We start from the raw sequence: 12,620 nt of genomic DNA, 5'->3' as shown, positions 1-12,620 counted from the left end.
GGCGGGCCGCCGCCGCCGCCGCGCGGAGGGACGGGGAGGGAGGGGGGGAGGGGGTAAAATAAAATAAAATTAAAATTAAAAGGGGGGGAGGGAGGGGGAGCGAGAGGCAGCCCGCAGCCAGCCGCTTCCCGGGGGGAGCAGGGGAGGGAAAGAAGGGCCGGCGCCGCCGCCGCCTCCCCTCAGCCTCTCCCCGCCTCCCGCGCAGGCGGGGCGGCCGCCGGAGCCCGCACCGCAGCGCCGCCGTGCGGTGGAGGAGCGCAGCGCTGCAAGCCGGTGCCGTCGCGACCGCTGGTTGGGGGGGACTCTCTTCTCAGGCCGCCCGGCGGAGGGATCGCGCGCAGTGAAGCGCCCCCGCCGCCCCTCCGCGGCGCCTGCGCACTTGGGCCGCCCGCCCCTCGCTGGGAGCGGGTTATCGTGAGCGGTCGTAGCTGGCTGTGAAATGTGAGCTTAAAGCGGCCGCCAAACAATAAATAAGGCTTCCTCGCAGCTTGTGTTTTTTCTCTGGTTTTTTTTTTTTTTTTTTTTTTCTTTCTTTTTTTCCCATCTTTAGTCGACCCGTTCTTCTGTCAAGCAGACAAAACATGGAAGTGTTCACATTTCCCGTAGCATAAATCTGGCTGGGGAGGGTGTGATATATAAAGTCCTGGGACTTCATCTGGACTAAATACTTGGCATGATGTCCTGGCACCGTGAGGACGCACGGCAGCAGCTCAATGCAACACCAGAGGCTGAAATTAAGAGAGCACAAAGCTCAGAGTAAGGGCAGAATGTTTCCTTTAAACTCCTTTCTGCATCTAACTGCTAGCAGTTAAGATAGCACACAAAGGAGTAAGCAGAGTGGCAGAAATCAAACACAGAATGGCTGGGGTTGGAAGGGATCTCAACAATTATCCAGTTCCATCCCCCCCCCAGCTCAGGCTGCCCAGGGCCCCATCCAGCCCAGCCTTGAGCACTCCAGCAATGGGGCACCACAGCCTCTGGGCAGCTGTGTGCCTCACTGCCCTCTTAGTGAAAATCTTCCCCCTGACTTCTAATGCAAATCTCCCCATCTTTAGTTTAAAACCGTTCCCCTTTGTCCTATCATGATCTGGCCATGTAAAAAGTTGATTTCCCTGCAGGTTATAATCTCCCTTTAAATACTGCGATCACCCAAAGCCTTTTCCAGACTGAACAAACGCAGCTCCCTCAGCCTATTTGTTCATCATACAGCCATAGAATCATTTATCTAGCTTTCTTCAGGGCCCTGCCGTTTAAGGAGCTGTGTTTCGGGAACCTGTGAAGCTGTTTGGGTTTTCCAAAATCAGTAGTTTCTGGCAGTGATCCAGTGAAAGTAACCAAACTGATGTTCACAGCTGGGAAAATTCTGCTGGAGGGCTGTCTGGCACCGTCCTGAGATCATTCCACTCGTGACATCATTCCACTCCCACAGCTACGCAATTGTACTGTATTGGACTCTTTGTTCTTGGGGTTTCTAACAAGGCCCTTCCCAGAACTTTTCACATGTCAGTGAGCGGCATACCCTCAGATCAGCAGCCTTTGGAAATGATGGTTTGGTGGGAACGTCTAGTGCTAACTTGGTGCAAAAGTGCCTTTTCTTCTTTACCGAGTGTGCCCTCAGCTGGATGCAATTACAGTCCTTTGTTCCCAGTAACAGCAGGAAGGGACTATTGGAGCAGCACCCAGCTGAGCTGAAAGTAGTGCAGTAAACTAGTCAGCTACCAGGGGACTGATACTCCTTGCTAAGGAAACCCTGCAGGCTGAGGAGTGAATCACCTGGAGCAGGAGGGACCTTGCATGGTGGTCAGTCAGAGGTGAGGTCGCCCATTACCTTTTGAGCAATAAGGATTACTGCATTGTATTTATCCAGACCTGCTGTGCCTGGCACATGGGAGGGGCAGAAAAAAAGGAAAAAGAACAAGAGATGGAATCAGAAGAGGGGAGCCCTCACTCACCACCTCCCAGAAGCTCTCTCTGAGCAATGGCTCTGTTGGCAGGTGAAACCCACAGGTTTGTCTCCACTTGGGGAACTCACAGTAGGTGTTTGATGAGCCTGGGCCTTGAAAATGACATTCTGCATGTCACAGCGCTTTATCGTGAAGTTTGGTGCACCGAAGAGTCCTCCAGTTGCCTTTCTGTGCTTAGCAGTTGTCTCTTGAATCCTTGCAGTTCAACACAAGTTCCTCCAAATTCATTTTGCTTGCCCAACACAGCTCTGAATGTACTCAGGGACCTCCAAGTGCCTTTCTTTTTGGCCTCAGTATTCTCAGAGTGTTTTCCTGTGCACATCAGTGACTTGTGATCTCTTTTGTTGTTTTGTCCAGAGTTCTCCCTGGGCATTTCTGTGCACTCCTAGCATTTCCAAAATCCTTTTCTGCTCAGTTCATTTTTCAGTTTATCTGCTCCCATGTTCATTTTGGTGCTCCAAAGTCCTGCAAAGCCCTTCCTGTTAAACCCAAGAATTTCACAGCATCTTTCTGTGACTCAAGGTCTTCCGAGTACTCTTTTCTGTGTCCCAAGGGCCTCATTATGACATTCATTGGGGCAGGAGTGCTTGAGGTAGAGTCTGTGGGAGCAGAATGCTTGAGGAGGGGGCACCTGTGTACAGCCCCAGGCCATAAGCTCTGTGCTGTTCACTGTGCTCAGCATCCTGTGCATAGGTCCAAGCATCATCAGGCCAAAGCCTTATTATATGGTGAGATGGGCAGGGGGCACCTGAGGGGATGTGTGCAGACAGTCATGTGGTTAATTAATGATTATCTAGTGACCTTGGCAGAGAGGGGGGTGGTGTGAGGGGAGTGGGGCCTCCTGAATGCCGGATTCCCCCCAACACACACTGGACCTTGCTCTTTGCCCTGCCCCTTCTCCTGGACCTTTGTCTTTTGGGCTCAGCTGGGACAAGTATAAGAGCAGTGCAGAGGAGTGGGAGGGACCAGAAGACCCTGAGGCCAGAAGAGAAACGGAGGCACACAGAAATTCAGGTGAGGGACATGCAGGGGACTAAAATATTTGCAGGAGGAAATTGTAAGGAACCTGAGCATCTAGTGGTATGGAAGAGATACAGGTGTCTGAGGGTGTGGGGGAGCTATAGGGGATCCAGATGTCCAGAGGAGATGTACAGTAAGAGATACTGGTGACTGTGGGATGCAGAACTGTAGGAGGCCTATTATTCTTGGGATGTTCTGTACAGAATCCGGGCATCTGGGTGGAATCCACAGATGACCTAGATCTTCAGAGGACTTCTGCAGTGAATCCAGGTGTCTGAGAGGGCACTTCTCCATGCATTTGGAGGAGATCTGTAATGGACCCTCATATTTGGGGCACTCTACAGGGGACTCAGGTGCCCAAGATGGGGTTTCCAGACAGGGCTCCAGCAGTCCAGGCTCTGACCCCACTTTCCACAGGTACCCATGGCAAGCTGGATGCTATGCCTAGTCCTCATACTGGCAGCAGTGGCAGGGGCTGTGAGAGAGACCCGCTATGAGAAGTTCTTGCGGCAGCATGTGGACTACCCCCGGACACTCGGGCTTACGGGACACCTCTACTGCAGGATCATGCTGGCACGACGGCAAGTGACGGCCCCAGGGAGGCTTTGCAAGCAATCCAACACCTTTGTACATGCACCAGCTGAGGACATGGTGGCCACCTGTACCCTCCCAGCTGACTCAAAGGGGTTCCACAGCACCTCAACACCCATGGACATCACAGCCTGCAACCTGCGGGGTGGAGACAGCCGGCCCCCTTGCAATTACCAGGCCCGGCAGCTCCATCGCTATGTGCGTATCTCCTGCCTTAACGGGCTGCCTGTGCACCTCGCTAACACCTATGTGTCTGTTAATGAGTCTTGAAATGGGGGACAATGCGTGGAGAGATGGATTCCCTCCCTTCGGGAAGGGGCTGCATTAGGACCTGCAATAAAAGAGGTGCCACAGGCCTGGGCTCTGGCATCAGCTTCTGGGGGGACCGTGGGACCCTGCTCCCCTTTGGGTGTCCTTCAGCCCCCGTGGGTGCCTCCGACCCCATTCAGGATGGTCATGGCCAGCCCAGGTTCACCTATAAACCCTTACCTTCTCCCAACCTCCCAGGTACCCTTTAGTCCCTTGGGTGCCTCTGACCTGTACTATACCTTGTAGACTCCCCACCTTGTTTTTTTGCCCTGGCAAGCACTTCACAATTCCCCCCAGTTCCCAATAGCTCCTCCAGGGTTACCTTAATCCCTGTATTCAACAGCTTCCCCAGTTATCCCAACCCTGCAGATACCACACTGTGTTCCTGAGTACCCATAGTCCCCATAGTGTTTCCTAACTTCCCTTGAATCTTGTAACATAAGACCCAGCTTCCCCTATGGCTGCCCCATAAGCCCCAGCATGCTCCACAGTCCCCTCCACCAGATGCCTCTGACCCTACCTGGGGCCTTTGTGGGGTTGAGGCAGTGCTGGGGACCTCCAAAACCCCCATGGCTAAAGCCATACACAGACCCCAAAGTCCTCCACCCCCCCATACAGTTTGTCCTGTCACTGGGCACCACTGGAAAAGTCTGTCATCATTTCTCCCCACAAGTACTTGTATGCACTGATAAACTCCCAATGCATGACTCTCCTCCAAGCTGAAGAGTTTCAGCTCTCAGCTTTTCTTCATAACAGAGATGCTCCAGATCCTTCATTATCTTCATGACCACATCTCACATGTTCTAGGGTACTCAGCACTGGTTGCAGCATTCCAGTTATGCCTCAGTGATGCTGAGCAGAGGAGTAGAATTACCTCTCCCAACCCATCAGCAACACTTCTCTTCATGCAACCCAGGAAACCGTAGTCCTCCTTGCCCTGGTCCTATTGCCCAGGGAGCCCAGAAGACTCAGATAGAAGTGCCAACATTCAGGTGTCATGCCACTGCAAAAAGGCCACTGAGAAGGCCAAGAATGGTCTTTTTGATCCGTTCCAGTTGGACCATGTCCAAAATGTACCATGAGTGACTCAGGTTCTCCTTGTCTGGAATTTAGCAGAAAGGCAGAGGCCCTGTAGACCTCTGTGAACTGGTAAGCTCAAACTCTCGGCTGTGCCCTATTGAGGAGAGCTCTACTCTCTTTACACTGGAGAGGAATTGAAATATTTCATCATCACTGAATCATAGAACTGCTTAGGGTGGAAGGGACCTTAAAGTGCATTTAGTTCCAACCCTCTGTTGTGGGCTGGCTGCCACCCACTGGATCAGGCTGCCTGGGGCACCATCCAACTGGCCTTGAGGACCTCCACATCCACAGTCTCTCTGGCTGGCAGGAGGGGATCTCTGCCTAAAAGGGAGCAGGAGGAATGTATGCAGTCCTGGACCATTATTTCCCACCACTGGCATGGTCCATGGATTTGCATCCACAGTCTCTCTGGGCAGCCTGTGCCAGTACCTCATCACCTTCTGAGTAAGAATTTCTTCCTAGAATCTAACCTTAATCTCCAGTCTTTCAGTGTAAGGCCATTCCCACTTGTCATATCACTATCAGTCCCTGTCCTGCTTACAAGCTCCGTTCAAGTACTGCAAGGCTGCACTGAGGCTTCCCTGGAGTCTTTTCTTCTCCACGCTAAACAAGTCCAGTTCTTTCAACCTTTCTTTATAGGAAAGGTGATCTAGACGTCTGAAGCTCTTCATGGCTGTCCTCTGGACCTGCTTCTGCAGCTTCAGATCCTTCTCATGCTGGTCCCCAACCTGGATGCAGCACTGCAGGTGGGGCCTCATGAGGGTAGAAGGGGACAATCACCTCCCTCACCTTGCTGCCACCCTTCTGTTGATGCAGTTGCAAGCACACATTGCTGGATCGTCTCCAGCTTTTTGTGCTGCAGGACCCCTAAGCCCTTCTCCTCAGGGCTGTTCTCAGTGCATTCTTCTCCCAGTCTGTGTGTGGAAAAAGTACAGATCACAGCCCGAGCAGGTGACTAGCTCATGAGTAAGGGCTCATGCTCAATCAGGAACACAGGTAAACTACCTCTAGCTTCTGCATGTAACTAGAAGAAACCTGCTTGTGAGAAACTGCTCTGTCGCTGTATCTTTGCTTTCTGTGAATGACGTCCTGATACACAATGCTTTATTGTCTCCTGCTGTTACATATATGGCCACAGGGCTAAGGGTTTGTGTGGACATCTTGCTGGCTGGCCACCACTGGTATCTGCTGGAGGAAACCCAAGGGCAGACACTCTACCAGCTGGTTGTCTCTGGGTATGTGAGTACCTTTCTATTAAACTTATAAATGTTAACTTCCTCTGTGTACTTTCTTCGGGATTGGTAAACATTACACAGAAATACTGGTGCTTTTGCAGTACAACGCATACCTGGGATTGCCCCAACCCAAGTGCAGCACCTTCACTTGGCCTTGCTGAATTTCATTAAGTTCCCATGGGTCCACTCCTGAAGCCTGTCTATCCCTGCCTTCTGCTGTGTGAACTGCACACTCAGCGTCATCAGAAGACATGCTGAGGGTGTGTACAATTCCTTTGTCAGTGTCACTGATGAAGGTACTGAAATGCACAGGTCCCAAGATGGACTCATGGGGCATTAGAGGCATTCCTGGCCCGGCAGCTTCCAGCAGTTCCCCTGCTCTAGCCTGCTCTCTCCTGGCCACTGGAGGAGCCGGGTGGGATGGCAGGAGGAGATCTCTGCCTGAAGGGGAGCAGGAGGAAAGTATGCAGCCCTGGACCATTATTTCCCACCATTGGCATGGTCCCTGGACTTGCATACCTTTTGTCTGAAGAACTCTGTGGTCAGCTTGAATGGAACCAACACAGAGTACAGTCTTCAGTGAGGTCAGTCTCTGTTTGAAATATACCAAAGCCTTAGGAGGATCAAAAGGATCTGTTTCCATCTGGCCTTGGTCTCAAAACTGAAGGAAAGAGAGGAATTCCCAATAAGATTCTGTCTTGAAAATAAACCACCTCCTCTGCCATTGAAAAAAAAAGAAAAAAGTTTTTTAAAAAAAAAAGCCACTTGAGGGCAGCACAGCTCCAGCAAAACAGGCAGAGCTTCTCAAATCTTCAAGATTTCCTTCTTTAGCAAGCATGTCTCCGGACATGTCCTCTTGCATTTATACGAAGCACATACACCTTTCCGTCCATCCAAAGCATGCCAATTGCTACTTGCTGTCAGAAATAGGTCTGAATTTCTGCAAATATTTCTAGTTTTGTCAGGCTTCTGATTTATTTATCTTCGCCGCCTTCTCTCCATACCCAGATGAAGCCAGCAACCGGGATTTTTAAGGTTTGTAGGTGTACTGTTTAAAACAGACCAGAAATTTTATGAGCAGCCTTATGCTGCTAATACAGAAAACATGCATGTGCACATTTTTGTGGCATCACTTGCAATTTTACCAGCTCCAATTTCCATGGTAAATTGAATGATCCTAAATGACTCAGAATAGACCCTCTAGTTTGAAGTAAAACTTTCAAGGATCCATTGTTTTTGAGGACAGAGACACTGCGAGATTTTAAATCTTGAGACAAAAAGTGTTGCACGTGGTAGGGACTAGCAGTGCAGCCCTCAAACTCTCTAAGCTGTATTTGGTACCCAGGAATCACTTACTACCTGCATGTGCACAAAAAGACTTACAAAAGTACTGCTGAACAGAGCACACACACCAAGGTGAGATTTGGAAATGGGAACTACACAGAATGTGTTGTAGATTAAAGTGCTGGAGTATTGCAGGACTTAGCCATCAAACCCAGAAGACCTGAACACCCTGAGAAAACAGATTGGTGCAACATTCTGTCTAACCCAGCCCAGAGGAACATGCAAACACTTCCAGCTTAGAGACAAAGAATATATGACTGCATAGTTACCTGACTACCTTCTCTCTTCCCTCTCCCTAGGAAAAGATTGTCAACCTAGAAGTAACCCAGAAAACACTAACACTGGAGCAATCTCTCTAGTGAACAGGAGCAAAGACATCTTATACAAGCTATCAGACTAACTTAGAGCTCCAGACAGTGACTTTGAAGGATGTGGTTGTGGTTAGTCTGCAAATGAATATAGTTAGTCTTGCTAAGGTTTCTGTGCTTACCTTTTTGGTTATACCAGACAGATCATGTCTGCACTGTTTCAATGACCTAATCTATCTGAAAAATAGAGTATAAAAGGTTGGGTTTCTGGCAACGTACTCTGCAGATGTCAGTAAAAATGAGTACTGGAGTAATGAGAGTGCCCATTGGTGTATTTTGTTAAGTGATTGCCCCAGTAGAGACATCTTGTAGTGTTCTCTATGAGAGACCTTCCACTTGCCTAGTTTCCCTAACTTCCAACTATATCCATATTGGCATCCTACTGTACCAGGGAACAGGAGTCACCAGCCAGAGAGACTGAGCTCAAAGCTACATCACTACCAGGCAGATGGAGCTTTCTCAGACCTCTGCGAGTGGGGCTGCAGCAGAATCGTAGAGTCATGAAGGTAGGAAAAGGCCTCTAAGATCATCCAGTCCAACCCCGGCCCATGTGCCTGGTGATCACAGCCCTCAGTGCCACATCCTGTTTTCTGAACATCTCCAGGGACAGTGACACCACCAGCTCCCTGAGCAGCCTGTGCCACTGCATCACTGCTCTTCCTGAGATTAATTTTTTCCCAATATCCAGCCTAACAATCAATTTCTGCACTATCCTTAAGCTACTGGGATGCAGTCTTTTGTCCAGGGAGACAAAAAGGTCTTTGCCATAAGCAGCCATGAGCCATTTGCAGGTAGTGGTCAGCAAATCTGCAGTAGCAACAAGTAGCAAAATAACTGCGTGCGACTGCTGCCTGCAAACAGAGGAAGAATTTTTGCATGCTTGTGTTTTAGTCAACTAATGCATTTATTTATTAATTCCATTCTCATTTAGGCACTTTCATTTTCCACTTATCAGCTGCAAATGTAAAGTCTCAAGGTTTCCAATTGATTCTGCTTAATAATGCTATGGGAAGGCAGAAGCTATCTTCTTGTTTTGTGGATGGGAAAATCCAGGTTGCCCAAGGTCACAGAGAAGGTCTGAGGCAGGAGCTCAGTTCAGCCTTTCTAAACTTCATTTCAATAACTTCCCTTTCAATTTATGTGCTTCTCTCTAGAATAAAGTCTTCATTAAAATAAAGGTAGTTTTGTTTTTGATCCGAACCTTTCACTTTGCAGCACACCCTGCAAGTTTGTATGTGTGAGGATCACATCTATACCCTACATACGTATAAGATCAGTATACCTTACATTACAATCGACAACCAAAACTGTTCCCAAAGCAGTATATTTCACTAAGAAAGCAGCCATGAAATTTCTGGATACTAGCCCAAGAGTAGTATCCAAGTTGTATCTGCCCTGATTTCATGCCCACAGCTTGCTCTGACAGTACTCAGCCCACTTCTTCTCATTTACTGTCAAATCATTGTATCTTCAGACAGGAACCATGTTGTTGCTTGTTTAGCACATAGAAATAAAGCAAATGAAGCTGTCTCATAGGTTTCCCTATGGCTCACATGCTCACTATAAAATTACCCTTCCACAGTCCAGCAGCTAGCATTACAAAATAAGAGGCACTAGCCAAGTATCACGTTTCCAATGCTACCATGGCTTCTCGAAAAGCAGTAACATTTTTTCAGAACCATAGCAGTGAATTGCTTAAATAGACACTACAAAGGCCTTGAAAAATATTTACCCTGCAAACTCAGTTTTGGGCTGCGTGGACTTGGCAGGACGAGTCCCATGAAACCAGGCTGTTGCTGCATGTCATGCATGCCAAATGTGGCATGGAAAAAGCTTCTCTCTATCACATATGAACTGCAAACACTTACTGACTTGCTCTTACAAACAGTGCAAAATGAGAAGGCAGTTCCTCTGCAGTATTCACCCTGAGCCATTTTTTTTCCATGGGGTTTTGGTCCCTGCCTTCTTATAACCAAAAAAGCCATCTAAATAATGAGGTTAGCTTTACAACATCATGGTGGCTTGAAAAGCTCAGTGGGATAATTCATAGAAGTTTCAAAATAAAAAAAATCATTTTTTTATGAGCACAGGTTTTTCTGTAATATTAAGCACTAGTTTTGCCCTATTTATTGTAAAATAGACAAATCTAAGTATTTTAAATCATTCATTCAAGGAGGAGTAAAACCTTATTTTTTCTTCCTCTCTCATTTTGTCTTCCAGGGGGAAATTCCAAGGTATTTCTCTTTGCAATAACACTCTTCATGTGCCTAAAATAAAGCAGAAATCCATTCAGTTTCCCAGCCAGCTGGAAAGAACCACATCTTTCCAAAAAGGGCTGAGCTGAGAAGTAGCCAAGAGAAAGGACTAAGCCAGGATGTACCTGGGGATTTTGCTCTGAAGTGCATCCCAGCATGACACATTTGGCAGCTCAAAGAGGCTCTTATCTCTGTCCTGGCTCCTGCTGCCTTCAAAGCATGTGATAATGGCCCAGGCGTCTGGCAAAGTAAATAACCAACTTTTCCACCTACACACAAACCTTGGGACAGAGGTGCTTCAAGAAGCCAACACTAGTGAATGGGAAAACACATTCCTCTTCCTGTAGATAGCTTTGTCTCCATGGCTCTCTTCTTTTTGCGCCATGGTTCTGACGCATATAAACCAGAGCCCTTGGCTCAGTCCTTTCTCCAGGGGCTGGAAGAAGCAAGGTTCTCGATGCGCTGGGCAGACCTGCTCATCCTTCTCCCTGCAGCCTGGTACCAGCTAGCAGCTTTCCTCTTCGCTGCTCTCTTCCATTACCTCTGTGCTTTGGGGCACCTCTCTCTGATTTCCCGGTACGTGGTCTCCATACCAGGGGCAATTTGTGTCCATGGGTACTTTCTGGGTCTCTCCTGGCTTTCCGCAGTCCCCTCTTTGTGCAGTAGGGCCAGTTCAGGGTGGTTAAAGCTACAATAGCCAGGCTAGGCTCTCCTGCATTGCAAGAGGTGGGTTTACCAGAATGAGCACACAGGCAAGAAGAGCAGGGCAGGGAATGGGGACTGTCTCCAGTGTGACGCAGATAGGGACCAGGCAGGACCTGCTTTTTCCTTTCCCAGTGTGGCCCTGTGGAGGCTGCACGTCTCATACTACACTATACTACTAACACCAGAGCAGGAATTCCAAGCTACATTTTCCCCAAAAGCTGTCCAAAGGGCATCTGGTCTCTTCTAGGTACATCTTCCTCCTTGCTGGAGGATGTCTCCTTGCAGGCACAGCCATGGGCAGTTACGCCACGCTGCTTCTCATCCCTGCTGTCGGCTCCATGCTCATGCTCCTCTTGGTCAGTCCAGCTTATGTCCATACCTGGGTCTTCTGCCTCCAGATGTGCTGGCAGACACTCTGCCACCTGGCCCTGGTGCTGGAGCCACAGGACACCAGGTAACCCTCCAGCATTGCTTCCCTCCCTCTCCCACCCTCCCAATTGCTTTGGGAGGAACTGCATGAAATGCTGCTTCATAGCAGTTGGTCCCCCTGGGCCTCCCTCAACCTGCAGCACCCTGGGCATGACAGGAGAAGGTGGGATATGCATGCTCATGCCCACCCTTTGAGAGTCTCTCAGCAGTGCTCAGGTGCCCTCTCCTTCCAGGCCAGCTGTCACTCTCTCTGCAATCATGCTGCTCACTCAGAAGGTGACATCTCTGGCCCTGGACATCCATGAAGGGACCGTGCTGCCCCAGCCTGGCCAGGGGCTGTTGCAGAGAGCCTTGCCCCTGTGTAGCTACCTGCTCTTCTTCCCAGCCCTCCTTGGAGGCCCACTGTGCTCCTTCAGCAAGTTTCAGGCCCAGGTCACGTCTCTGGGGGCCGTCCCCTGCCCGCTGTGGGCTGTGGGCTGGAGGTACCTCGGGGTGCTGGTGCTGCAGATGCTGCGTGCATGGCTGGAAGCCTGGCTGCCCTGCATGCAGGGCTGGGCCAGCATGGGCCACATGTGGGCACAGGCTTTGCTCTTCAGACTGGCATATTACTCGCAGTGGGTGCTGGATGAGGCCCTCCTGGAGGCAGCAGGCTTTGGGGCAGCGGTGGAGCAGGGAGACCTTTCTGGCCATGACCTTTGGACACTAGAGACCACACATCGCCTGGCTGTCTTCTCCAGAACATGGAACAAGAGTACATCCCTCTGGCTGAGGAGGCTGGTCTACCAGCGCTGCCCAGCTCAGCCACTCCTTGCCACTTTTGCCTTCTCTGCATGGTGGCACGGCCTTCGCCCTGGCCAAATCTTTGGTTTCCTATGCTGGGCCATCATGGTAGAAGCTGACTATCGAATCCATCCCTTCCTCAGCTCCCGGGCCACCTCCTGTGTTGCAAAGCTCCTCTACCGTGGCACAACCTGGGTCTTCACACAGCTCATCATTGCCTACATCCAGATGGCTGTGGAGACAGAGAACTTCTCCATGCTCTGTCTACTCTGGACTTCCTACAACAGTATCCTTCCCTTCACTTACTGCCTTGTGCTGCTGCTGCTGCTGCTGTTTGCTCAGAAACCAAAGCAGAACTGAGCCTGTCCTGGGCTAACTCGACTGACTGGCTAGAGGATGTCCCTGCACATAGAATTGTAAGTGTGGGAAAGACCACTAAGATCACTCAGTCCAATTATCAACCCATCCCCACCATGCCCACTAACCATGTCTCTCAGTGCTTTCACTCTTCTTGAAAACCTCTAGGGATGGTGACTC

General features: G+C 49.7%; 2 protein-coding genes across 2 annotated transcripts; both read left to right on the top strand.

The window, feature by feature from the left end:
- The first annotated feature begins 2,858 nt into the window (after nt 1–2,858).
- LOC125692490 (ribonuclease CL2-like) lies at nt 2,859–3,930 on the top strand. Its single transcript, XM_048943033.1, has 2 exons — nt 2,859–2,978; nt 3,402–3,930. The coding sequence occupies exon 2, from the start codon at nt 3,408–3,410 to the stop codon at nt 3,843–3,845; it is 438 nt and encodes a 145-aa protein (XP_048798990.1). The 5' UTR covers nt 2,859–2,978; nt 3,402–3,407; the 3' UTR covers nt 3,846–3,930.
- Nucleotides 3,931–10,456: 6,526 nt separating this feature from the next.
- MBOAT4 (membrane bound O-acyltransferase domain containing 4) lies at nt 10,457–12,443 on the top strand. Its single transcript, XM_048942951.1, has 3 exons — nt 10,457–10,745; nt 11,122–11,328; nt 11,537–12,443. The coding sequence occupies exons 1-3, from the start codon at nt 10,489–10,491 to the stop codon at nt 12,441–12,443; spliced, it is 1,371 nt and encodes a 456-aa protein (XP_048798908.1). The 5' UTR covers nt 10,457–10,488.
- Nucleotides 12,444–12,620: the final 177 nt, after the last annotated feature.

The sequence above is a fragment of the Lagopus muta genome, chromosome 4, assembly GCF_023343835.1.
Source record: "Lagopus muta isolate bLagMut1 chromosome 4, bLagMut1 primary, whole genome shotgun sequence".
NCBI lineage: Eukaryota > Metazoa > Chordata > Aves > Galliformes > Phasianidae > Lagopus > Lagopus muta.
Note: the sequence above shows the minus strand (reverse complement) of the source record. Positions and strands in the feature narration are given on the sequence as shown.